The sequence below is a fragment of the Eublepharis macularius genome, chromosome 18 (genome assembly GCF_028583425.1).
Source record: "Eublepharis macularius isolate TG4126 chromosome 18, MPM_Emac_v1.0, whole genome shotgun sequence".
NCBI lineage: Eukaryota > Metazoa > Chordata > Lepidosauria > Squamata > Eublepharidae > Eublepharis > Eublepharis macularius.
Window position 1 is genome coordinate 31,462,591 of NC_072807.1, and position 27,006 is coordinate 31,489,596.

The 27,006-nt window shown below is 45.7% G+C and overlaps 1 protein-coding gene across 25 annotated transcripts in view; it reads right to left on the minus strand.

Annotated features, from left to right (window-relative positions):
- Positions 1–957: 957 nt before the first annotated feature.
- Positions 958–27,006, minus strand: part of CELF6 (CUGBP Elav-like family member 6) — a 138,091-nt gene continuing 112,042 nt past the window's right edge. Inside the window, exons 4-12 of one of the 25 annotated variants that reach the window (XM_055002262.1) lie at positions 17,311–17,439; positions 14,389–14,468; positions 11,174–11,317; positions 9,077–9,221; positions 8,774–8,923; positions 8,121–8,183; positions 5,836–5,916; positions 3,991–4,134; positions 958–1,085 (exon numbers count right to left, since the gene is read on the minus strand). In XM_055002262.1, coding sequence (XP_054858237.1) covers positions 958–1,085; positions 3,991–4,134; positions 5,836–5,916; positions 8,121–8,183; positions 8,774–8,923; positions 9,077–9,221; positions 11,174–11,317; positions 14,389–14,468; positions 17,311–17,439 — 1,064 coding nt within the window. Of the gene's footprint in view, positions 1,086–3,990; positions 4,135–5,805; positions 5,922–8,117; positions 8,184–8,773; positions 8,924–9,069; positions 9,222–11,173; positions 11,318–14,388; positions 14,469–17,310; positions 17,440–27,006 lie in introns of all 25 variants that reach the window. The other 24 variants (XM_055002244.1, XM_055002252.1, XM_055002246.1 and 21 more) reach the window with 24 other exon arrangements.

The window sequence follows — 27,006 nt, forward strand, 5'->3', positions numbered from 1 at the left end:
TATTCTGCTTTTACTGCTCTGTTGTTCTCCCTGCTACATGACATTAGGGAGTTTGTTGTTTGCATTGTCTTCTAATTCCATAACCCTAGGCCTGTTGCATTGTTCACTGGATACCTTATTGCTGTCGAAGTACATTATTTTTATTCTGTGGCCTTCAGTGAGAAAGGAGGGCTATAAATAAAGTAAATAAACAAACTAAGACTAGCTGGGAGCAAACATCCAATTAGATAGCCCAGACATCTAAGGAGATGATGTGTTGTGACGCATGAGGTGTCAATGTCACCAAAGGAAAATGAAAATGTCGGAAAAGTAAAACCATAGGGAGCCACACATATTTAAGCATGACATACGGGGAGCACGAATGCAGGCAGGGAAATTCAAAATATGGCCTGAATCTTGGAAAGAAATGTCAAAAGATTTCTGAGAAAAGGGTTATTTCCCCAAGTAAAACATTTTTTTAAAAAAATCCATTCCATGCTATTAAAATTGACAAAATAGGCCCATTTTTTAAACTTCCTGCCATATTTCATTGGAACGTATCTAGGTCCGTCAGGTTTTTCTCATATGACACCTTTCTGGACTAGGAACGGCTGGCAAGGAATGGAAAATTGTATGCTTTAGCCTCAAACGGCATGGGTTTGCATGCACAACACGGTAGTGATCCCTAGTGGGGAAACCATGGCCACCTTGATGGCAACTCGCTACTGGAGTACTGGGGATAAAACCCAAAGATCATTCCAGGATGGGAGAATCTTGCCTGAAAGGGAGGGGCGGGGTAGGATAAAAGTGGACTTATATACATAGAAGGAAGGTCTGCACCTCTCTCTTGTAATGAACAAAGCACCACAAGTTGGCCATTCTGCCCCCAATTGTCTGGCTGCACAAGTGCCGACGGTTTCCTGAAAACTCTCCATGCTCTCCGGTCTTACCTGTTTTCAGAGCCAAGACGAGCAAGGGTCAATAGGGTCTGTTGGCATCTTTTGGCCGCTTTAGTTGGACCTTTAGCCTCTTCATGCCGATTTGGAAGCCGTTCATAGCCTGAATGGCTGCCTGAGCACTAGTTGGATTGTCAAAACTGACAAAACCTGGGAGAGAGAAGAAGGGGAGGAGGGAACGGTGGGATGGGGAAGGAAAGAAGGAGAAATTCAGCACAAAATACCAAAAATGTATCCCTCCTTTAGTTCGGCATCACCGCTCTTTCACTGAAAGCATTTCACAGAAAGCAACTTTTAAGAGAAACGACGTTTCCTTAATTTGCATGGTTTTTTAGGGGCACTGCAGGCTTCCAGATTTCACATGGTTCTTCTTCAGGTATGAGTATCCATAGCAAAGTTTTAAGTATTCATTGGATTATATCTCTGAAATCCAGATTTGGCTATTGGTCACCTGGGGTGTTCTGAGAACACAAGAAGAAACAACCAGTTTTGCCAAATTCATTTTTGTCAAAAAAAAAAGAAAAGATAGTTTTATTTATTTTGCTTGTTGATTGCCTTCACAGGCGGGGAGAAGGGTGTTTGAGATCAACACATATCTCAAAGGATGAGGATCTAAAAGGAGGAGACACTGGGAGACCCATACCTGGATCTTCCCAGTGCCTTTGAAAGGAGAATTTCAGGCATGTGAAGTTTCACACACGCTGGAGCTGCAAACTCTGCATGGTCTGGTTAATCTAAAATGGACCCCCCACATGGAATTATTATAGCCTTCAAAAGACAAAGCAGCTAAATAAAAATGCAGGGGTGTATGTGCGCGCAGGGGGGGGCAATTTGCAAAATTGTGGAGAAGAGAAATGATTAAAGCCCTTTTGTTGACCATTTTTATGTTGTTTGGGGGGGGGCTGGGGGATTCCCATTCATATAGTTTGTAACTCCTGAGAAGCCCTGGTTTGTCTGTTTCTACAACAAACAACCTTTCTGTTCCTCCAAGTGCTTACAAATGAATTGTTTTGTGATTTGCTTTAATAACTTCCTGGGGATAGAACTTTTAAGTTAACGGACCTATAAATTCCTGCTTGTAAAGCTTTCTTTGCCTTTTCTCCACCTCCTTTCCACCAGAACGTCACCTGCCACACATGGTTTTTGCAGAAAACGATAGCTTTGTGTCTGCAAGATTCCTTCCGGCATCCCAAAGAGCCATTCATCACAACCGATTGCCTTCCATTCAAAGTAGTCAAATATTCTTTGAATGGATATTTTGTCCTACTTTAACCTTCCGCCTCTTTCTCCTTGTTGAGATTGATTCTACTAAATCAGCTGCTCGCAATTCATCTTGCTGTTGGGAAGCCCAAAGCTAAGTTAGCATTGAGCAATTTGGTGTTCGTTGCTTAGCTTCCCTAATGAATGCCCCTCCCTCATCTTCCAGAGACTCTCACAGTGTGCTTGAAGAACCTCTCCTGGGCCGTTTCCAGACGGCTTACCTGCCTCCGGAACGTCGCGCCATGTTGTGGGGAAAACGTGAAATATCATGTTTTCTCACGCGAGTTTTGCACGACGTCACATGACGTCGTGCAAAACTCGCACAAAAAAATGCGATATTTCACGTTTTCCCCACAACATGGCGCGACGTTCCGGAGGCAGGTAAGCCGTCTGGAAACGGCCCTGGTCATTCCTAATGCTGCCATAGAAATAAATGGCTGGAAGCAAGCAGCCCCTGGATTTAGTCTCCTGGAACACAACAGACTCTTCCAGCCCAAGTCTATCGTGGAAGTCAATGGCCTTAGAAGGATGTCACACTGCATAGGAAGGCACTACATATAAGCAACACCGTAGCTGCCCCAAACCTTTTCCATGTGGTTAAACTTTAGTCCAGAGTGCTAAAATATAAGCAAGAACTCCTGAGATGTTTTATGGGCCAAACATGCAACATTCACCTACCAATTAGTATCAAGGGCTTTGTCACGTCTCTGGTTACTCAGCATGCTGAAACATCTGACAAACAGAGCTTGATTCTTGAAAGCTTAGGATCCTGGAGATCTTGTTGGTCTTTTAAGGTGCTACTGGATTTGGATCTTGCTGTTCGGCTGCAGATCAAGAAGCCTCCTCACCTGAAACTTGCTGAATCATAAAGATTCAGCAGAGGCCAATCTATGGGAAACTAACCGTTGTGTGGTTTTGACCAAAACAAAGAGGAGGGACTGCATGGACTTGCTTGGAGTTTTCCAGTTCTGTGAATCTGTGCTACTCCATTTCCATTTCCTTAGTCCTTGAAAGTTGATGCCTCACATGTGGCAAAGCCTTAACTCACTACCTCTATGAACATGAACTGCCCCTATGAACAGCGCATGCTGTTCTGTCTTAATTTTTCAGTCAAAAAGGCATAATCTTTTCTCTTATGCAAAATTCTGATAGGGATTTCTTTCAAAGCAATTATATCTGTATTGTCAATTTTTAATTTTATATCGAAATGTTGTTGAAGGACCTGCTCCCTTACATTCCTTCTCACAAAGTGAACCAACGTATCCCTTGGGATGTTTCGTGTTTTGGCAAACCTGGAATTTATTCTATATACTTTGTCATTTTCTGATTCCATATCTTCCTGTTCACAATCCAAATTTTTTGCCAAAGCTGTAATAATGTTTTTTTCTGCTGTCTTTGTCAGACACTTCTGGGATAGCTCTAAGTCTCAAACAAAACTCTTTTTCTTTCAATTCCATTAAAGCCAAATTATCTGGTTGTCTTTCCATCTCTCCGTCTAAAAGATCTGTTTTATTCTCTAGGACCATGACCTTTTCGTTAATTTGACTTACTTCTTACTTACTTGGGGTGGTGGAGAGTACCCTCAAGTCATAGCTGACTCATGGTGACCCCCCAGGGGGCGTTTTCATGGCATGAGACTATCAGAGGTGGTTTGCCATTGCCTGCCTCTGCAACTCTGGTCTTTGTTGGAGGTCTCCCATCCAATTACTAACCAAGGCTGACCCTGCTTAGCTTCTGAGATCTGATGAGATCAGGCTCACTTGGGCTATCTGGGTCAGGGCTGTTACTTACTTACCAAAGCATTTACTTTGGTTGGTGGCACGGTCAACAAAGACTTTGGCAGAGATGACGTTGCCAAAAGGCAAGAACATCTGCATGAGTTCTGCATCCCCGAACTCCTGGGGCAGGTGATAAATGAAGAGGTTACAGCCTTCAGGACCTGGGACAACGCGCGTGCACAAAAGAAAAGAGGTATGTTAACAAAGAGACCACAAATGTCACTTTCCACTACTTTACCATAATGTTCTACCTCTGAGTTCTCATTGCCTTTAGCAATGTTGCTTCAGTAGTTCATTTATCTTTTTTTAAAAAATATTATTTTAAATGTTTTTTTTAAAAAATCACAGTTCTCCTGCTAGAACATATGAACAAATCAGTCATTATATATCACATGCAAATTATTATTATTATTAATAACAACAACAACAACAACATTCGATTTATATACTGTCCTTCAGGACAGCTTAATACCCACTTGGAGTGGTTTACAAAGTGCTATTATTATCCTCGTGACAATCACCCTGTGAGGAGGGTGGGGCTGAGAGAGAGCTGAGCGGAGGAGTGGGGAATCAAACCTGGCTCTCCAGATTACAGTCCTGCCGCTCTTAACTACTACACCAAACTGGCTCTCCAAATTCTAAATAGAGTAGAGGAACAAGGATCAACCCAGAATCATATCAAATGACCTGACAGCAAACTATTCACTGTGATAGTATACATGATAATACTAAAAACAGGACTCCGCACTTTTTTCGATTATTGAGACATACTACATCAAATTTCAGAGGACGAGATCAACAAAGGTCCAGTATAAGAAACCATGTTTGCTAACTGAAACTATACACATTAACATTACTGATAATTGACAAGTTGATTGAGAGTCCATAAAGCCTCCACAGCTCAAGAACTGGTTGTTGTGAATCCTTCATTAGGAAGTCGCATGCCAAGGGTATCACAATAGGTAAAAAATATGCACAGGAGCACCCTGTGCAATTGTTTTCATGTGCTAGCATAAACCTGTGCATGGTTTGCGCTTGAATCACTGATAACCGTTCACTTCCCTCATTTCCCTTTCTGTAAGCTCTTTAGTCTCATAAAAATCTTTGCTCCACCATTCTTTTTTTGCATAACGGTGATTCTAGCAGGCCACCTACCCTTCCAAGATACCATTACTGAATGATTTTCTTTTCTTTTTAAAAAGAAGTGGGGGCTGCACCAAGGCAAAACGAAGAAAAGAAGGCAATTGGGGCAATGTGAAGAATCTTTAATAATAGTACAACACCTATGCGTTTTGCATATAGCTTCATCAGGAGGATCTTCTATTCTCTTTTTAGAGTCTTTCCTGTGTATGCACTGTAGCAGTGTATGCTACAATGCATACACGGGAAAGACACTACATGGAATTTTAAAAGAGCCAGATTTGGTTCCATAGCAAGCCATATTTGGCTCTAGAGCACTGATGTTCATGGCTTGGGAACCAACTGTGGCTCTTCTGAGCCCTGTTTCCCAATGTGGCACCCGCCCTGTGGTGCAGAAAGTGAACAAAGCTCTTGCCTGGGGGGTGGGGCATGGCTGGCTGAAAATAGCTGCCACTGGAGGAACGGAAATGCTGCAAGCCTTCTTGAGGTGCAGGCCAGATGGAATGGAATGGAAATAAATGTGATGGGATGGAAATAAATGTGGCTCTTTGGATGTTGGTAACTGCAAACATGGGTCTCTGTGAGCCACACAGGAAGCGCTGATTTTGCAGACCCACCATTGATCACCCAGTGGCATAAGGCAGAAACAACTTCTTACATAGCCAAACCCAAGCCATGAACCTGATGGCTACCCCATGCCATCCCAAACTGCTCCTCCTTACCTTCTCTCTGCTGCTGGGGGATAATAGGAGCTTGCTGGTGAAAGGCCTGGCTAATAGGTGCATAGGCGGCTGGATATGCTGCTGGAACACAAAAACAGAATGGTCAGGGCACAGGCAGTGCCCTCCTTAATCTCGAGCGATGTTCCCATGTGAAGTCCCAGAGGCAGCCTCAAGGCAAGAAATTCAACACTCGTGTGTCCTCCCTCCGAGTCTCTATCTGGAAACCTCCACTGCAGAACAGCCCTCTCCGAGTAATTAAGTGCATTGTTGAATTTTCCATTAGGAAGCCTCTCCTAACATTCAGCCAAAATCTACCCTCCTGTCGCTGAAGCATACGAGATCTGGCCTTGCTCCCTGGAGCGGCAAAAAACAAGACTTGGCCCTCCGCCATGAGACATCCCTACAGGGAGGCGGAGAGTGTGATCATGTCTCCCAGTCAGCGTTCTCTTTTCCAGGTGAAATATCCTCAGTTCTTTCAACCTCTCCTCGTGGGACTCGTTTTCCAGAGGGCCGGCCATCTTTGCAGCTCTCCCTCTGAAGCTGCTCCAGTTAGTCTACAATTTTCTTAAAGTGTGATGTCCACAAACTGCATACTCAAAGGAAAGTGGAGCTGCTACCTCTCATGGCTCAGAGGCTATGTTTCTATTAATGCAGCCTAAAATCATATCTGCCTTTTTTGCAGCCATGTTATCCTTCTGACTCATGTTTTTCTTGTCATTGGCCACATATACACGTGACCTGGGTAGTATCTATGACTCCAGAGGTTTGGAGAAAACCCCCTGGTCTGCACGAAGGCTGGTGGAAATAGCATTTTAGACATCTTCTTCTCTTCTGCATCAAGTTCCCCTAATTCAGAAAAAGGCAAGAAGTCAAGAATTGGGGGGGGGGGTGAGAAAATTCCTAAATTTCAAAATCAGAAATCTAGGTTTTTTGTGCTATTGATGGGTTTATCTCTTTATTAGAGATGGGCATGAACCAGAAAAAAAACGAACCATGCGGTTTGTGGTTCGTTACGTTTCATGAACCATGAACTTTCACGAACCTGCCCTGGTTCATGAACTGGTTCGTTTTGGTTTGTGAAAATGACACTTCCAGGCCAGCAAATCACCGCTTCTGGGTCAGCAGAAGGTCTGCGGGAAGTCCATCCCCTGTTGCCTAGAAAACTGGTTGACTGACGCCAGGCTGTCTGCAGTGACGAACCAAAAAATGAGCCAGCCTAAAGTTCATGGCGGTTCATCAGAAATGGGATCTGACAAACCGCTGGTTCATGAACCACAAACCGGCCTGGCTCATCATGAATTTTGGTTCGTATTTCGGTTCATGCCCATCTCTACTCCTTATCTCCAGAATTTGGACTATTAGTTTTCCATTATGTTTTAGGAAATGGGAAAGAAACATTATGGGAATGGGTAGGGGTTGAGATAGGAATGTATAAAGATGCAAAGGCTCTGGGAAAGGATAATTATAGTGGCATCCTCAGAAGGCCCTTTGAAGTCAATGGGCTTAGAAGGGTGTAACTCTGTTTAGGACTGCGCTGATAGTTAATGCTGAAAAAGCAAAACTCCACAACATTTACTTCTCCAAAAGCAAGAGTCTTGGGTCGTACAGAAGACTTCTTTTTCAAAGATTTGCAATGGAATTAATAATCTTCCTGCTTTTAGCTGCAACCCTCCACGCAGTGATCCACTAGGAACTTTCCTAGAAGGTTAAAGGGCTGCTCGGTCCTGCAATCATGTTAACCAAGCAACATCTGCCAATATTTCCTCAGAATGTCCAATTTCTGCTAAACCTGGGGGTGAGAGAAGAGCCAGGAAGTATTCGAGATGAAAAAGGCCCACTTTCTTGCCTCCTAGTGATATCCACTCTCTCCTCTGAGATTCTACTGCCTACCCACAATTATCCCAGATTCCACTGCCTGAAATGGAATTTTCATCCCTACAGATTTCCAGGGTGTCCAAACATCCCATCGCCGCAGTCCTAAGGAAAACCTTCTTGACATCTTTGAACCCAGGCCAACAAACGTCTCCAGACCAAACCACCCCATGAAGAAGCTCCCAAAGAGACATGTGTCTTGCCCGTAGCAGGATTCCCCATTTCTGCTAAGCAGCCCTCTCCTCCTGACCAACACAGCTATGCCCCTCAAAAGCTATTCTGCAGCAAACTACTTTGCAAATGCCATGGAAAAATGGAGACAAAGAGAGATGCGGGGAACGAGGGAGAGGAAGACAAAGATGGTGGTGATGTTGGGGGACGGGTTGGGGAACAAGCAAAGCAAAGTTTGAGACCTGCATAGTGCTGCATGCCTGCGTAGGCTTGTTGGAGGGGATCTGCCACAGTGGGACTTTGAGCTGGGGAGAGAAAAGAAGGGAAGAAGGAAGAGAAAAAGTAAGCCAGGAGAACCAGGAGAGACCAACTTTCAGAGCAGCACACAGTCATGGAGGGGTGCAGGTGGTGAACCCCACAAGACGCCTCCTTGACTTTCCGTTTGGCCAGGGTCCCGTCTTCCCACTGTTGGCTATGCATATACATTTTCTAATGAGAGCACTGCCCATCTGGCAGGAGCTTTGTCTGTTGAGAAAGGGTGCCACGATGCCAGGCAGTTTCCAGATTCGCTTGGCATAATTCACCAGTATAACAACAACAACAGCAGCAGCAGCAGCAACATTCAATTTATATACTGCCCCTCAGGACAACTTAATGACACACTCAAAGCGGTTTATGAACTTTGTTATTATTATCCTCATGACAATCTCCCTGTGAGGTGGGAGGGACTGAGAGAACTCTGAGAGAACTCTGTGACTGACCAAAGGTCACCCAGCTAGCTTCAAGCGGAGGAGTGGGGAATCAAACCTGGCTCTCCAAATTAGAGTCCTGCCGCTCTTAACCACTACACCAAACTGGCTACTTCCCACTCCCTCGTTCTTTCCCAAAGACCTACCTGGGTAGGGATGGATGCCATTGGTGTAAATCGTTTCTGACGCTGGCTGCCCATTAGTCTGTGGGGGAAGAGGACTGAATCCGTTCACCCCGATGGGCGTGGCTATGCTGGGGACGGGTGCTGTGCTGATCCCGGGAGGTGTGCTTGTACCTGAAAGACAGAAATACAGATTGCCATCCTGGGAACCCCCAGGCTATTCCCAGCACGGCCCAAGGACAGAGGAACACGCTCAGCTGTGGACGGCAGCGCCTGGATGTATTTCGCAGCCCCTTGAGCTGGCCCTGAGCGCCAAGCACTACATACCTGATGAGGGTGTCATGGGAGCAGCGACCAGCCCGCTGACGTTGAAGGCGGCCATCTGCTGCATTTGGGCCGCTGCGATCGCTGCCATGGGGTTGAGGCAGGTTCCTTGTGCTGCGGCCATGAGGGCTGCCTGCTGCTGCATTATCTTAAGGAAAGAAAGACAGACGTGGGGAGAGAGAAGGGAAAGAGAGGGAGGCAGCGGGAGGAGGCGGGATAGGCAGGGAGGGAAGAAAAGGCAAAAGAAGAGATGGAGAAGGCAGGGAGAGGAGGACAAACATGAGTTAGTCCTCCTCTTTGTTGCTCATGTCCTTCTCGAGACGTTGGACTAAAATTCCCCTGGATATCTCCTGAGCAAGCACTGCTGAAACCAACACAGGATGTGTACAAAGACGCATGCAGCAGGTTCTTTCATTTCACTTCATTTACACCCAGCCTTCCTACCCAGCGGGAACCCAAAACAGCTTACATCGATCTCTTTTCCTCCATTTTATCCTCACAACAGCCCCATGAGGTAGATTAGGCCATGGAGATTCAAACCGGGGTCACCCAGATCCTAGTCTGGCACTCTAACCACTACACCACACTGCCTTTCTATGCTGCGGTGATAATATAAAAAAGCATCCTAGACTCTTGTGTGTGTGCGTAGAGAGAGGGGGGCGGCGGCGGGTGTTTTATGACTTTTACACCTATAAGAGCCCCATAGAAATTCTGTGTCTTCAATATTTGTATTTATGTTCAATTAATAAAATTTTCATTGCAATTAATTGGGATAGGAATGCTCTAAATAAGCAAATCCTTAATAATAAGCATATATACAGCACTTGAGAGTGAAGCACGCTTCACATGCAAATAATTTAAGCAGTCCTAACAACAGTCTTGTAAGGTAGGCCAGTATTCTTGGCCCCACACTACAGAGGGAGGATAGAAGCTAAGGAAGAGTGGTTAATCATTTTAGGGTCAGATGATAGGAGATATGTGAATGGGACCCCAACCTACTTGATTTTTTTAAAGTTTAAATGGCACCTCTGCAGGGCCGTGAATTTGATAGAGGCTGCAACACAGATGTGTGTGTGTGTGGGGGGGGGTAGGTTTAATTCTTCCTCTTGAGCAGCTTTTGTGATCTGAATTACCTCTTGGGTGGCTGTTCTTGGCCATAAAGGAGAAGATGAACAGGCATCATATTCTGTGACTGCATGTTTTCTCCCATGGGGCAAGTAACAGACCTGCTTGGGTGATTCAAATCAGGCAAACAACGCAAAAGGCAAAGAAAGATGTGAAATTGACTGTTAAATGACAGCCAAAGAGGAAAAATAGACAATCGACAGAGAGATGTTCTCCTGTATTCGCTGACATTAGGGATCAATATTCCTGCAGTGACATATGTTAACCGTGCTGTCCTAAGCAAAGTTATACCCTTCTAAGTCCACTGAAGTCAATGAGGTTAGAAGGGTCTAATTCTGACTAGGGTTTCCCTGTGAGAACGGCAGGATTTGAGTCCAGTGGCACCTTTGAGATTGACAAGATTTCCAGAGTATGAGCTTTCGAGGGTCAGAGCTCCCTTCTGCTCAAAAGCTCATACCCCGAAAATCTTGTCGATCTCAAAGGTGCCACTGGACTCAATTCTCGCTGTTCTACAGCAAACCAACACAGCTACCCACCTAAAATGACCTGTGAGACTGGTTATTTTTGTCATGAATGGTTGCGATTGTATACTTTTTATTTAAAAAAATTATCTTAAAAACTCTCAGAAATATGAAAGGGGTTCAGTGGTCTTCTCACGCTGGTATGAAATGTTTTGTATTAATTTGCATTTCATAACATTATCAAGACTCTTTAGAAAAAACCAAACCACCTGCTCATCTCATGCCCTGCACAATCCACTCACATGCCAGGTCACTCCCTCTACCTTCCCTAACGTCAAGAACACCTCAGCCAAAATCACATCCCCCTCGACCCGGCAAGGCCATCTGCAAGCTCAGGCCACCCAAGACAGGCTCTCTCCAGCCCCCCACCTGCACCAAACTAGCCATCTCCAGTTCTGCATGCCGCCTCCACCTTTTAGGGTGAGCTGACATCTGAGCGGACAGCCTCCCCTACCGCTTGTGTGTATGCCCCGTAGGCTCCGAACTGGATCGTCATTGGATTAAAGATGCCCAGCTGTCCAGCCATCTGATGCATCCGTCGCAGCGTCCTTTCCTTGTCGGTGTCGGCAAACTTCACGACCAGGCTGGAAGAAGCTCCCTAGCAAGGGGGAGAAAGAAAGAGAGGCAGAAACAGAGAGAGTGGGGTCGAGTGATTCCATGGTTCCTGGCAGGCGGCTTGCACGGGCTGCAGAGACCTCAGAAAGAATGACTGACATTGACGATTGTGCAATACTGGTTGAGAGCTTGGATGGAGTGGGCTCACAGCTCAGTGGTAGAGCGTCTGCTTGGCATGCAGAAGGCCCCGGATTCCGTCCTTGGCATCTCCAGTTAAAAAGCTCAGGTGATGTGAAAGAAAGACTTCTGCCAGGGACTCTGGAGAGCAGCTGCCAGTCAGAGCAGACAATACGGACCTTGACAGGCCAATGGTCTGACGTAGGAGGAGGCAGCTTCATGTGGTCTTTCCACGCATTGCATGGATTGATGTGCATACACAAACCTACGAAACCACCTTATATTGACTTGGATCTTTTGGTCCATCTAAGTTGGTATTGCTTGGCAGAAGCTCTCTGGGGACTCAAGCCGAGAAGTCTTTCCCCAAACTTGCCACTTGAGACTCCTGAACTGGAGATGCCAGTGCAGACCTTCTGCAAGCACAGTGGGCACTCTACCGTTGAGCTATGGCCAACTGCCTTTTCCCCAAAGATAGAAAGTTGTCATCACTGGAGCACACCATCCTGTGGGCATAGGAACATAAGCAGCAGCCACCTTATATTGAGTCAAGCCATTGGTCCATACATGAAGCCCATTAGCACATGTGAGATTCCCTAACTGGGCAAACAGCAGCTGTTTCTGGATTGTTTTGGATTGGGAAAATGGTATGGGTAGAAGGCTTAGTTCCCAAACCAAGTTGGACCCACACACACCTGTGAATACAGTTCTAGGAGTCGTAGCACCCATCTGGCCCAAAGGATCAAGGTGTACCCTGGCAGAGGAATAAGCAAAGTATTGTGTAGTTAGGCCCATAGGTGACCTGATCTGAATAGTCCAGGCAATCCCAATCTTGTCATATCTCAGAAGCTAAGCAGGGTTGGCCTTGGTTAGTAATTGGATGGGAGACCTCCAATGAAGACCAGGGTTACTAAGCAGAGGCAGGCAATGGCAAACCACCTCTGTTAGCCTCCTGCCTCGAAAACTCCAGCAGGGGTCACCCTATGTCAATTATGATTTGACAGCACTTCCCTCCACCACCCAACTCCTTAAGCATCTATAAAGTGTCACACATGTTGGTGGTACCAAACCACGTTTTAAAAATTATTATTTCTGCTCAGGAAGCAGCAGAACCGATTGGGGGCTGATGATCAACAGGAGGCAATTGTGCTGCGGAGGGGCAGCTCTTGTGTTGTGCACCTCCCACAGTGTCCTCTCTTTAACTTGCGTCACCTTTGATGGACTCAAAGAGATACAGCCGAGCCAAACGCCCATCAAGACTTGGCTCACCCTTTTGAATGCAACAGACTGAGGCCTTGAGCGTTCGCCCGCTCAATACTTTCCCCTGGAGCTAGTGCCAGTCTGGGACAGCTACGCCAGGGCAGAGTTCATCACAGTCCCTGGCCTCCCTGCCAAGAGCAAGCTCTGATCAATGCCGTCCTCTTCAATAATCCCCCGGCTCTTTCACGCTTTCTCCCACTCTCATTCAGAACTGTGACCTTCATTGTTAATTAAATGGCAGCTTTCTCAAGCTGGTGATAGAATTACCTCCTAACACCTGCCTAGAGAGAGCACAGCGGCTGACCGATGGACCCGGCCTTGTTTTTTTTACAAGGAGACATTTGATCCCTGAGATTCTGATCCAATCAAAGGGAGGATAAATTAGCCGGTGATTGGATTAAGGAGAAAATGCCACCTTGGGAAGAAAGGGAGGGGCTGTGTTGCGGGGTTCTCCAATTTCTCTACGCTGCTTCGTGAGTTTGAAAAACAAAACGAACCCCAAACACTGCTATGGCCTGGGGCAAAGCTACAGTCTGCCACTTGTCTCAGACCATCTGTCTCAATGATCAGTAATTCTAAGATAGTCCCTGAAACTATTCAAGGGCTGCTTTGCACATATAAGAGCAACAACAATGAGTCTCTCCACAAAAGACATCTGACACGTAAAGATTACGTGTCGGGAGATGCAATATTAGCTGGGAAGGGTAGTTTAAAAAGACAGAGCCAGCAGCAGGGCAAAGGCTTTGCTATACATTGGAGCTGTGTGAAGGGGCTGTGAAATGCCAGAAGGGAAACTTCAGCCCATTATAACCTCTCCAAGTCCAAGCCCAGCTCTGGAAGGCAGCTCCAGCCCATTTCCATTCCTCGCTGCCCTCTGGTTGCCATCCCACACAGTTTTCAACTGGAGAGGTGAAAATGACAGAGCCTTCGGGAAGACAAAGATGAAATTAACAAACCCTCTGAAGAGTGATCTCTGCACACTCTGTCTTTTTAAACTACTCTTCCCTTTCCAGGCAAGCCCTTGACTTCCCTGACTCCAACCAGATCACCTGTTCTTTACTCCCTTACAGCACTTCCACTGCAATCCTGCTGTTTTTTTCACTTCAGTGGAATGGAATGCGTTGCCAGATGCCAACCTGGACATTTTGTATGTGTAGAGCAGCAAGAGAGAGATAGAAAGAGAGTGAGAGTTGTTCCCTGTGAGAGTTGTTCCCTGACTCCAATCGGATCACCAGAGAGAGAAAGAGCAGGCTGCTGCTTTGATTGGGTCTCTGCTCCTCCACCGGTTCTATTACCCTCCCCTTACATCTCTGTCAGTACAGACCGTTTAGATTTTATCCAGCAGAAGGCAGGGGGAAAAATGCTTTTTGCTAATTTGGACCTTTTAAAAAAAAACCCAGGCAAGATCTCTGGGTTGAGACCCGGCAACCTTGAAGCTTACAGGTGAAAGTCTGTTCCTGAGTTGAGCCACGCCCTAGAATTCTCTGGCAATGTTTTTACCGCAGAGAGCTGCATGGAAGTCTTTCCCCCAGGAGATGCTAGTGTACGGGCTGTGAGCGCATCAGAGCAACAGCAGTGGAAACCAGAGAGCACGGGCTCAGAGGCATATATCTCTGGCCAAACAGGGAGGCCATTCAGACTTCCCCCAAAGCAGATGTGGCCTTTTAATCCAGCACTTACCGGCATGGTCTGGCTGCCGTGGAGGCTGTTGATGGCTGCTTGAGCCTCTGCGTGGCTCCCATATTTCACAAAGGCACATCCTAGAGAGGAGAGGGCAGCAATCGTTAGCTTGGAGGCATGCAGGAGAATGACCAAGAGTGGCATAGGATGGTGACTTCTCGTGGGGTAATGCAAATGGTAGACAGATGACGTTCGCTTGTCACCTACACTGTCAAGTAGGCCTTGCCTGTCTATCTTATCCACCGTACATAACTTTCCTTTCCCCATTTTTTTCTCACAAGAACCCTGCGATGGAGGTTAGGCTGCGAGAGAATGGTCATCCCAAGTGACCTTCCATGGCAGGGTGAGGATTCGAATCTGGGTCTCCCAGATCCTAAGTCCAATGCTCTAACCACTAACATCACACTGGTTCTTTTTTTTCCGTCCCCTCTTTTGTGTTGTTAGCTTGAGGGCCAGTTCACAGTTCTATCTTTTCCAGCCAAGTTAAGGAAAAAACCTCTCCAAGTCCAAGCCCAGCTCTGGAAGGCAGATCCAGCCCATTTCCATTCCTCGCTGCCCTCTGGTTGCCATCCCACACAGTTTTCAGCTGGAGAGGTGAAAATGACAGAGCCTTCAGGAAGACAAAGGTGAAATTAACAAACCCTCTGAAGAGTGATCTCCGCATGCTCTGTCTTTTTAAACTACCCTTCCCGGCTAACTTTGCATCTCCCTATACTCCCTAAACTCTGGTTTTAATAGCAAAATCCATGCATAGCACATCCAGGTATGAACAGAGCATGCATGCTGAAATGGCCACATCCCTCCACGATAAATAATAAAGAAGAGCATGGCCCTTTCTCAGTCTTCTGCATATATTGCATTAAAATCCTCACTCTTGTCCTGGGCACTCCTTTAAACATAGCACATTCTGAACTATTTTTCTGTTTGCAAAAGATGTTGGGAAAGCTAGGGCCGTCTGCACATGCCATTAATGCTCAGCAACGTTGCTCAACACTCACGGAATGCTAGCATCTTTCTGACGTCATCGCACCCTGAAAACGGAATCATGATGAGTGACATCAAAAATCATGCCATAAAGACGCCGCCATTCTGTGAGCGTTGCACGATGTTGCACGATGTTAATGACGTGTGAAAATGGCCTAGGACTAAGTGGTTTAAGATATTGGGAGAAAGATACTGGGATTGCTTTAAGTTGGTGGTTCCTCCTTGTGCATGTCTGGACCCAAGCCTTAAACCTCATGTACTTTATTATTGTTTTCCAACAGCTGATCAAGATAAAAATCAAAACAAATAAAGTTTTCCAGCTCAAGAAAAAAACTGAAAAAAGAGGAGAAAAAAAACTCTTAACAGCAACCGAGTCTTAATTTACCAAGCAGATTAATGCAATAACAATCATGAAAGAGAGAGAAATGGAAGGAGATGCTATCAGCCTAAAAAAAACAAAACAAAAAAGGGAGTTTGTCTACAATCAATAAAAACAAAACACATGATATCTGGATGGCTTTGTGACATGTGAATCTGACTTGTCTATATAGATTACAAAAAGGAACCAAACTTTTTTTGCTTTGCACGTAACCTAAACTTGCCAATCTTTGAGAAGTCTATTTGTGGCAGAAAAAAAAAACCCAAATCCTCTAACTTTTGTTTTTCATTTTGGCTCAGAAAGGATGTGATGAACATACTAATTAAAATGACAAAATCTCTCCTTTAAAAAAGTCTCTCCTGTCCAAAATACCAGCTAGTTCAGAAATTCATGGTAGGAGAGTTCCCATGACCTCAGCTCAAACTCTACCCTCACTCATTTGGGCCTTTTAAAAGTATGTAGAAAAGAATTCTTGGCTGAGATCTGGCAACCGTGTAAGTAAGCTTTCAGGACAAAGCTGAAGTTGGTTCCGAGTTCCTTATTCCCAGTTTCTAGTTCCACAGTCTAGGACTGTGTGATCTGGGGCCATCCAAGATTGTTTGAGGGTACGGAGGGCTTGTATCTCTTACCCTACTATGAAGCTGATAATTCAAGAATTGGGCTTTGTAGGAGGACCTAGTATATGTCCACTTAGCGGGGAGAGCCAACTGAATATGAGGGTGTATGATATGTGCCCCTACAGTCTTTATTTTGGGGTTCAGAGCTGTTGAATTTCCCCCAATATTTGTGTTTTGCTCTGTGAATAAGAAACTAGGAACTGCGAACCAACTTCAGCTTCGTGCTTTCAGGGGACTCTGATTTCAAAAGGAAAAGCACCTAAGAAAACACAACCAGGAAGTCTGGCACAGAAAATCTCAAGAAAAAGTCACAGCAACTAGCTAAGTGCCATGGGCATGTAATAAACAAGTCATGGCACCAAATAAAAAGCTTTTCCTCCAACACCATGGTCTGCTGGTACTTTAAGGAAATAAAGAGTAGGATTCAAACTAACACCACCAAAGAGACCTTGGAGCAAGAAGTCTTAGGAAAGAAGTATCCCTTCACTGCAGTGGGCTGAGGGCTGACTTTGTAACTGAAGAATCAGAACACAGAATAAAAGATTTTTTGTCTCCAATCCACTGTCTACTGCTGAGGGAAATATGGTGGAAGAGTGGGATTTGAACTCACACACCCCCATCGCCAAACCTGGTTATTGTTTTTTTTTTAAAGAGGAAAGATGTATCATGAATAATGGTTCAAAGACTGTTCTCAGAGGGGGAAGCAATTGAGAAAACGACATGACAATTTGGGGCAGGGAGTTCACTCCTTCACGGGAGCTTGCTTGGAACAACGGAGGCGATAGATAACTCTTTCCTCCATCTCCACGTCTGCTGGTGCTTTACAGTAAACAAAACCCAGCCCAAGCCGCCATTCCCAATGAGCAAAAGAGCTGTTGCTTCATTCCATTTCTAGCCAAGCCATTCTCCATCTCTCCCTCCACCCCACTCCTTGCCTCTCACCTTTACTGGCTCCATCGGGGCCTCGGAGGATGGTGCATTCTTCGATCTGGCCAAAGGGCTCAAAGAGTCTCCGGACATCGTCCTCGCTTTGCTGTTTCCCCAGCATACCCACAAAAAGCTTCCTGTCTTCTAAAAACAAACCAAGCCTCATTAGGAAGAGCAACATTCAGCCCTGTAAAAAGCAGGGCAGTAGGGAAGCATGGCTGGGGGTGGGGGAGAAGGGCAGAAGGCAGCTCTGACATCAAAGAATCTCTTCCTTGCAACATGGGAATTACTGGAGGGGTGGCTAGGATTGATCAACTGTCCCCCCAGTCCTCCTTTCCTAAGTACACTAAGTAGGAAACAGATCCAGAGGACTTAGCCGTGTTAGTCTGTAATAGCAAAATCGAAAAGAGTCCAGTAGCATCTTTAAGACTAACTAACTTAACTGTAGCATAAGCTTTCGAGAATCACAGTTCTCTTCGTCAGATGCGTCCTGATGAAGAGAACTGTGATTCTCAAAAGCTTATGCTACAGTAAAGTTGGTTAGTCTTAAAGGAGCTACTGGACTCTTTTCAATAGGGCTCCTAACAATCCCTTATCACTAGCTCAGTCTCATCAGATCTTGGAAGCTAAGCAAAGCTGGCCCTGATTAATACTTGGATGGAGACCACCAAGAAAATCTAGGTTACTACACAGAGGCAGGCAATGGCAAACCACTTCTGAATGTCTCTTGCCTTGGTCATAGATCCAGAGGAGTTAGTTGTGTTAGTCTGTAGTTGCAAAATAGTAGAGTCCAGTAGCACCTTTAAGACTAATTAACTTATTTGTAGCATAAGCTTTCGAGAATCACAGTTCTCTTCGTCAGATGCGTCCTGACGAAGAGAGCTGTGGTTCTCGAAAGCTTATGCTACAGTAAAGTTGGTTAGTCTTAAAGGTGCTACTGGACTCTTTTCGATTTAAGTAGGAAACAACGGCCGTTTCCACACACGTTGAATAATCCACTTTCAATACGCTTTAGTTATCCTTTAGAAGTGGATTTTTTGTTCCACACATGGAAAATCAGTTACAAATGTTCACTAAAGCGTATTGAAAGTGGATTATTCAATGTGTGTGGAAACGGCCAACTTCCAGTTATGTCAGGGAGAGGAAGATCAGGGCCAAACCACATGGGTAAAAGCAGCCATGAATGAAGCCAACAGAGATTGGGGGCCTGGCTTCAGGAGAGGAGAGTTTGAGCTTTTCCTATTCGCAGTTCATGCGTTGCCTGGGTGTCTGGATTTTGTCTGGATTCTGGCCTGGGCATGCCACCCAGTGTCCATTTGGACCTAGATTTCTGGGCTTTTTTTTTTTTTTTAATCCATTCATTTTGTAGCATTCATTTTGTGAGAAACAAGCCCAGATCCACCCAGTGAGAAAAGTCATTCCTAGAATTAACCAGCTTGCCGTGTCACTCCCTGAAAAAGCTGTGTTGTCAAAAAAGAAAACGTGAGCAAATCCTAGATAAAAAGATGCTTCCTTTGATCCTTCCCCGACTCGTTGGGACGGTTGCCAGGAGCAGACAGCAAGCAACTAGTAGACAAGGCAACAGTGCATATACTGGAGTCGCACAGTTAGCAAATTTGAGCAATATGCAATTTAGGCTGCCTTGATTTGTGGGACTACAACAATCATGTAGCCACTAAGCAGCTGCTGATCAGATAGGAATGGGTCATTTAATGTACTTTGGGCAAAAATAGGGTGGCCACCTTTTTCTGGCCTGGCTCCTATACGAAATTCAACTGGTGCAGCCTTTGCCATCACAGCATCTCCATGTCAGGGAAAGCTACACTGGTCGCTTTTCTGGCTGTTCGCTGTTAGTGTTAGGGACATAAGAGCCCTGCCTGAGGAAAACAGGAGGGTGTATTTAAATATGGAGCAAGCAATGAAAATGAGCGTGCCTGTCACATGAATTTGGAGCATGTCTTAGGATATCGAAAGGACCACAGTAGCTGGCTTGGATTAAAAGCTGATCAGCAGGTGCTTTGAGGAGTCTCTGTTGTGTGAGCCAATGGCTGAATCCCCAGAGAAAGGTGGGTGCAAAACCTTTTCATAAATAAAATGTATCGCGACACCCCCTCCAACTTTTCACGAACAAAGATAGGAACACTACCCCAGATTCTTGTACTACCAATCACTGCCCCTCCTGCACTTTCATGGTTGCTGAAGATTTTCTTCTGACTGCCGTAAGAGGTATTCTGAAATAGCCTTCCACCCATTTAAAAAGCCACAAGGGTGTTTCACAGTTAGATATATACTAGAAGAATATAATTCTCTGACAACAGGTTAGCAGGGCTTTTTGTCTGGGAAAAGAGGTGGTGGAACGCAGTGGGTTGCCAGCACAGGGGGCAACTCCTGGCGGGAGGTGATGCCCCTGGGACCCCATGTGCACACACAAAGTGCATGCACGCTTCCAGGACTGTGCAATGATGTCACTTTGGGCCACAAGGGGAGTTTTTAAAAATTTAAATCGCCCTCAGCGAAAATGGTCACATGGCTGGTGGCCCCGCCTCCTGATCTCCAGACAGAGGGGAGTTTAGATCGCCCTCCGCGTCGTGTGCGGAGGGCGGTCTAAACTCTCCTCTGTCTGGAGATCAGGGGGCGGGGGTCACTAGCCATGTGACCATTTTCAAGAGGTGCTGGAACTCCATTCCACCGCGTTCCAGCTGAAAAAAAGCCCTGCAGGTTAGTAATAGTTCAGAATATATCACACTGGCTGCAGGGTTTGAAAATGCATTGCCTGGTAATAATACTTGGTATTGAAAGAGCATTTTCAATATTTCAGCAATCTTTACACCATCACCTCTGAAAGACAAGCCACCAATACAGAGGTGACTTCTTCAAGTTCTTCCACCTTTTTCTGCCGGAGAAAATTATGAGTGCTGAACACCCCGCAGCTACAAAGGTCAAAACCAAGCCAAGGATAAGAAAATTAGGAGAAGTAAATCTGGAATGAATGCTGCATTTGGAGTTTGATGTAGAAAAGGACTCTGGTCTCTCTTGTGGTGGAAGATGGAGGGAGATAACCCTGGTTGCAATTCAAATAACCCTGGGGCTACAGTTTCAGGAGTCGTGTTACTTTTTTTAAAAAATGGGGAATGAAGCAATAATAAAAACTTGCTTCAGGCTACCCAGAGAATATGTTGGTAGCTAGTATAATAATGTAATAATAATAACAACATTCGATTTATATACCGCCCTTCAGGATAACTTAACACCCACTCAGAGCAGTTTATGAAGTATGTTATTATTATCCTCACAACAAAACACCCTGTGAAGTGGATGAGGCTGAGAGAGCTCTGAGAAGCTGTGACTGACCCAAGGTCACCCAGCTGGCTTCAAGCAGAGGAGTGGGGAATCAAACCTGGTTCTCCAGATTAGAGTCCCTCGCTCTTAACCAGTATACCAAACTGGTATGTTAAAGAGTAGCTTCTGTATTGGACTAGGATCTGAGAGATCCAGGTTTGAATCTCCGCTCTGCCATGGGTCACCTTGGGCCAGTCACTCTGATTTATTTATTTATTCGACTTTTAGCTTGCCTGCCCCGCAAGCCTAGTCTACCTCTCAGGAAGGATAAAAGAACGACGTTGCAAACCACTTTGGGTTCCCATGGGGAAGAAAAGCAGGGAATAAATATTTAAATAAAAAAAATAATCATGGTTGAACTTAATCTGAAGCAGAGACCTGCTGGCTGATAGCTCACTCACTTATATTTTATCATTAGGAGCACCAAAGCGGCTAACAGATTAAAAACACACATAATAAAAATACATCTTAAAAATCATTAAAATTAAACAAAACCACAATTGAAACCAAGCTAAAATATACATACAAACAGCAATTAAAACACAGGGCAAGAAGGAGGAATCACTGACGGAATGCCAGACAAATAAAACAGCAGGGCTTTTTTTCAGCTGGAATGTGATGGAACGGAGTTCTGGAACCTCTTGAAAATGGTCACATGGCTGGTGGCCCCGCCCCCTGATCTCCATACAGAGGGGAGTTGAGATTGTCCTCTGTGCCACGTGACACGGAGGGCAATCTCAACTCCCCTCTGTCTGGAGATCAGGGGGCGGGGCCATCAGCCATGTGACCATTTTCTCCGAGGGCAACCCACTGAGTTCCACCACCTCTTTTCCCAGAAAAAAAACCCTGTAAAAAAGTATCCAACCACTGGTGGAAGATGGCACCAGAAAGGGACAGGTGAGTGTCTCGGGAGAGAGAGAGTGTTCCTGTATTTCAGTGTCATGAGTAAGAAGACCCTCTCCTAGGTTGCCACTTACCTAATTTCAGAAGGCAGAGGCACTCAAATCAGGGCCTCACAAGATGACTGTAGGGGTTTGGGTAGATTTGTAGGGCATTAGGGGATCCTTCGGACATGCTGGTCCTAAGCTATACAGAGCTTTAAAGGTCCATTCCAGCACCTTGAACTGTGCCAGGAAACAGACTGGCAAACCAGTGCAGATGGGCCAAGACGGAGTGATATTGTCTCTACAGTCCACTCTAGCCCATATCCTGGCTGCAGCGTTCTGCGCTTAATGATGCTGCATTAACTCTGTTGTCCACTGTGACGGCAAAAAAGGCCTCCACCTGGATGTGCAGATGGAGAAAGACAAAGCAGATTTGGGAGGGGGGGGTGCAGTCAGCCAATGCCAAAAAGGGAAACCAAAGGAGACAGAGAAATGGAACTAGAGTGTGGTAACCTTAAGTCCCAGCCTAGCAGGGTTATGATGGACTACCCAAACACACACCACCCACCAGTTCTTGCCGAAGGGACATAAATATCTAAAAACACAGGAGAGGAGAAGGTAAATAATGAACGTTTCACTGTTATTGCCTGCATCTGGCTTCTGAGGCCCTTGTCCCAACCGCTGGGGAATCTAATGGCATTTGACAATGGAAATAAGGTGGCCTCTTTTTCTGCCTGCGTGGGGAGAAAACTCGGAAGAAAGCCCTTGAAGCGCCGCATTGAATCTGAAAGGGGAGTTAATCATCTGGAATTTGGAAGAAACCCCAAAGAGGTATGCGGCCCAACATGGCAAAAATCGTCCATGCAAAAAAAAAAAAAAGGCTTAACATTCCCCCCATGTCATTTCTGCCAAAATGCCTCAGGGATTCATGTGACTTTTCTTTTTTTAACTCTAAAAAGTAGCATTTGTATTAAAAAATTGTTAACACACTTGTTTCTTTTGTCGTCTTCTCTGGGGAGGGACTGGTCTATCTCGGAAACATCGCAGTCCCCTTTCCCAGTGGAAAACATCTATGCTTTTCTTCTGCCCCCCCTTGCCAAACTTCTTCCTGCCATGGATCTTCGGAAGAAACACCTTTCCTGGAAAGAAGATGGTGCTGCAAGCGCTGACGGACAGGACGAGCGGGTATCTGGGCCAGAAGAATGCTGTCCTCTACTGAAAGGATTTCTTCTCCTCCAAGCCTGGCTCAGGCAGCTTTCTCGTTCTTGCCTGTCTATTGATTTTTAATCCCTTACCAATTACATTCTGTAAGTGGGTAATTTATTTCCCCGATCCCTTTGGGACACCAGAAGCTTCTGCTGGCACCAGCTGAGTCGTGTTTAATAACTACATCTCTCTCTGAATACACTGTTATTTACCCTGCTCAGGAAACTCAACCCTGGGAATAAAACATCACTGGGTTTTAAAGTACTGATCCTCATAGACCATCCTGGCTATGGACAAGGGCCTTAGGGAGTGAGGAGAAAGTCTATAGAAAACACAAGAGTCTGTTCAGAATCGACCCATTTCTAGCTTTGATGTGGCAGAACCTAAAAGTTTTTCTCCTGCTCCCCAAATGCTAGAACTCAGGAATGTTCAATACAGCTGTTGAGCAGAAGGTTCAGCTATATGAACTAGAGGAAGTACTTCTTCATACAATGCAAAATTGTCCTCTGGAACTCACTGCCACATGGTATAGTGATGGTTTAGTTGGCTTTAGAAGGAAATCAGACAAATTCATGGAGGATAATCACCAGGGCTTTTTTTTCTGGGAAAAGAGGTGGTAGAACTCAGTGGGTTGCCAGCACAGGAGGCAACTCCTGGCAGGAGGTGGTGACCCTGGTACCGCATGCGCAAAGTGCACGCACGTTCTTGGGACCGCACAATGACATCACTTTGGCTCAGTTGGAACAAAGGGGGAGTTTTTAAAAGTTTAAATCACCCTTGGTGAAAATGGTCACATGGCCGGGGGCCCTGCCCCCGATCTCCAGACAGAGGGGAGTTTAGATCGCCCTCTGTGCTGCCAGATCAGGGGGCGGGGCCACTGGCCATGTGACCATTTTAAAGAGGTGCCGGAACACCGTTCCACCGCGTTCCAGCTGAAAAAAAGCCCTTACAATCACAATGGGTAAATGGAACCTCTATGTCCAACAGCAGTGTACCTTTGAATATCAGTTGCTATGAAGGGCAGAAATGGGGGGGGAAGGTTTTGGACTAAGTCATTGTTCTAGTATTCTTGCAGAAGAGGGACAGCAAAAGAATAGGGGGGGGGCTAAGGATAGTGAGTCTCAACAACTGGCAGATGTGGAGCGGCTGGTAATTAGTCTAGGAAAAGATCAGCACATGAGAACACCAGCAAGTCCTTTTGATGAAGAATTGGATGCATTTTTAAAGTACCTTTCTAGTCGTCATGATTATAAAGTTAACTTCAAATAATGCGCACCAAAAAAAGAAATAAAAAAGAAATTGACCATGTGCTTTTAGCGGTATGCCAGTATCATGCCTGCTGTAGGGTGAGCCACATTTCTGAAATCAGAAAGGTTCGCCAATTCCCCTAGAGGGTGCTGGTCAGCCACTGACTCCCATTCTCATAACTTTTTAGAGGATGCAGAAAGCTGCAGTAGGTGGCGGCTACAGTGTAGGTATTACTGTCAAAAAAGTCAGGGCCTGATTGCGGGAAAGCAGGTGTACAAGCTTCGGCCTGCAACGGTTAGAGGTAAAAAAAAAAGTGGCTAATATTTTCCTAAAATTTGAATAAATTGATACTGTGATTATTCTGTTCCCTCTTACTGCTTAAGAGCTAGTGGCCTGTGAAGATTCATGGAAATGAGCTGCACGCCAAAGATCTCTGTCTCCAGAATTTTATCAACACTCAGGGGCTTGATGCCTCCCCTCCCTTTCTCTGTTAGCTGTCTCCCAACTGCTCTCAACATTTTGCAGCCCCTGGAGCACGTTCAGCTACTCTTTGAGCGAGGAAGGGCTCTTTTTTGTCGATTAAATTGCAAGTCATGTTTTTATGCATGCCAGCAGAGTTCTACCTTGTCTGTGTGGTGTGGTTTTGCTGCTTTAATTGACCTGCACAGGACACTTACTTTATTACCATAGTTAGTAAGTCTACTATGCTATATGGTTGCCAGCTTCCAGGTGGGGGGTGGAATTACTCTGGATCTCTCCCTGGAATTACTCTGGATTACTCCCTGGAATTACTCTGGATCTCTCGACAAAAAGATATCAGTTCCCCTGGAGAAAATAGTTTCAGCTGGGAAGCTGTGTTGGTCTGTTGTAGAAGAGCAAGATTCGGGTCCAGGAGCACCTTAAAGACCAACTAAATTTCCCGGGTATGAGCTTTCGAGAGTCAACGCTTCCTTCAGCAGATAACTGGAGAAAACGGCAGCTTTAGAGGGTGGGCTCTATGGCTTCACATCCCTGCTGAACTCCTATCCCTTCCCAAATTCTGTCCCCAGACCTCCAGGAATTTCCCAAACTGGGGCTGGCAGCCCTCAACTATAATATGCGCTGCCTCAATTTTTAAACAATTAAGACAATTGGGCAAGATGCTCCCATGTGGCTAGATATAATTCTGTAACTGTGACGTGCATCATCACACTGTGCTCGGAATCCTTCCCGTAAGTTATGGTTAATTTCCCAAATGCTTGCTGTTTTTATCCACTAGGATGCCTGTGCTTGTTCTAGGCAGACAAAGAGCTACTTTCTCTCCCCTCTTAGCTACTCAGCTTATGTCTCCATTCCATGTGTATTTACATGCAGGGAGATGTAAAACTGACCCGGGAGGAACAATCGGCAGATCTGGATTTCTGAGATTTATGGACTGACAAGGAGGCCTTACACAAGGGAAGGTGGCTGCTTTCCTGACCCCGTTCACAACTTTTCAGAGAGCGCTAACCAAGGTAGACCGACGGCCCTGATTCAGTTTTGTAGTGGCACCACAGGCAAACCTGCTGGGAAACATGCAATGAAAACTTCTTTCCAGATATAGCCAGCTTTATAACAAACATACAGAGGAAACTATTAATTTCAGCTCTCAAGAACTGAAAGCCAGAACAATGTAATAGCAAGAGTATTTGGCTTTGCCATGGGAGACCTCTGTTGAAAGATGGAATAATCTCTCCAGTTGATTTCTGCAATCTTACAGATTGCAGGAAAGATTATGTTCTGCAGATTTGGTTTGGAAGTGAATATTTATCATTTCTATAGTGCTTTCCAACATTCAAACGGTTTCCCCTGTGTTGAAAGGCAGGATGGAACAGGGGTGAGAGCAGCGGTCATCGATCTTTCCAGAAGCGGGATCCACTTTTAACTCTAGGTGGCAGCATAGGACTCCCTCAATTGCAAGCACGTGGCAGGAAGCCATACAACATTGTCATGTGACAGGAAGGGGAGGAGCTGGAGGCTGTGAACCTGCCCATGCTAAAAAGAAAACCACTCCAACACTGAGTGACCTCATCTTAACACCTTGCTGCTTCCCCCAACATGTGAGCAGAGAGGCGGGAGGTGTGCCTTCCGCCTCTCTACACATGCACAAACAACAGGTCCTTCTAAAAGGCAGTAAAAAAAATGACAGCTCTATAGGGGTTTGCAACCCAGCAGAGGGGCTACAGGACCCACGAGTTGAAGACCCCTGGGTTAGAGAGCTGGAAACTTGGGTTCAATTCCCTGCTCCCTGAGCTCTTAATCCATTTGGTGGAGAGGAACTGCGCCTCGCCGCAGGCAGAAGTAACCCCCAGAGGCACCCTCAAAAGGGTGGTAGCCTTTGAGATCACCAAGTGGCCTTAGGTCCAGTCCATAACTATAAAGAGGTCAGATGGTGTGGGTGGAGCAAAAGGTGGGTGACAGTCTTCCAGAACTCCAGGGGAGCTCCCATTTCACCTGCTGTCAGATAACAGTGAAGAATATGCCTGCTGCCAGTGGGAAGTCGAGCAAATTCTTTGCCCCTTTGTACCAGCTCCAAACAATGCCCCCTCCTTTCTGCAGAAGAACAGTGAAGATAGGGAGCGGGGAGCCTTTTAGCTCAGGCATAGTAAAAGATTTGTGGCAACCAAAAGCGGGCATCTAGGCAGCTATTTAGCAAGAGGGCCACTACGGGTCAAGGGCAGACCAAGCCACCAGTAATCTGTACCATCTCGCCATGATGCTCTGCCTTCCCCATTTGCAGGCTACGCTGATCACCGCTGGAGTAACTCCACACATCCCCTCTTCAAACATCTGTGCAAAAACCAAACCAAAATCCTAGAAAAAAACTAGAAGTACCCAAAGGGAGCAGACATCAACAAACCACTTACAGAGGCAACCCTCTCTAAACCCTTTCTGTCAAGAGCCACTTGGGGAAAGCCACAGAAAACTGGAAGTTGCGGATCAGGGCCGTTTCCAGACGGTCAAAAATCCCGCAAATCAGGCGCAATTAATCACCTTCCCACAACCCCATGATCAC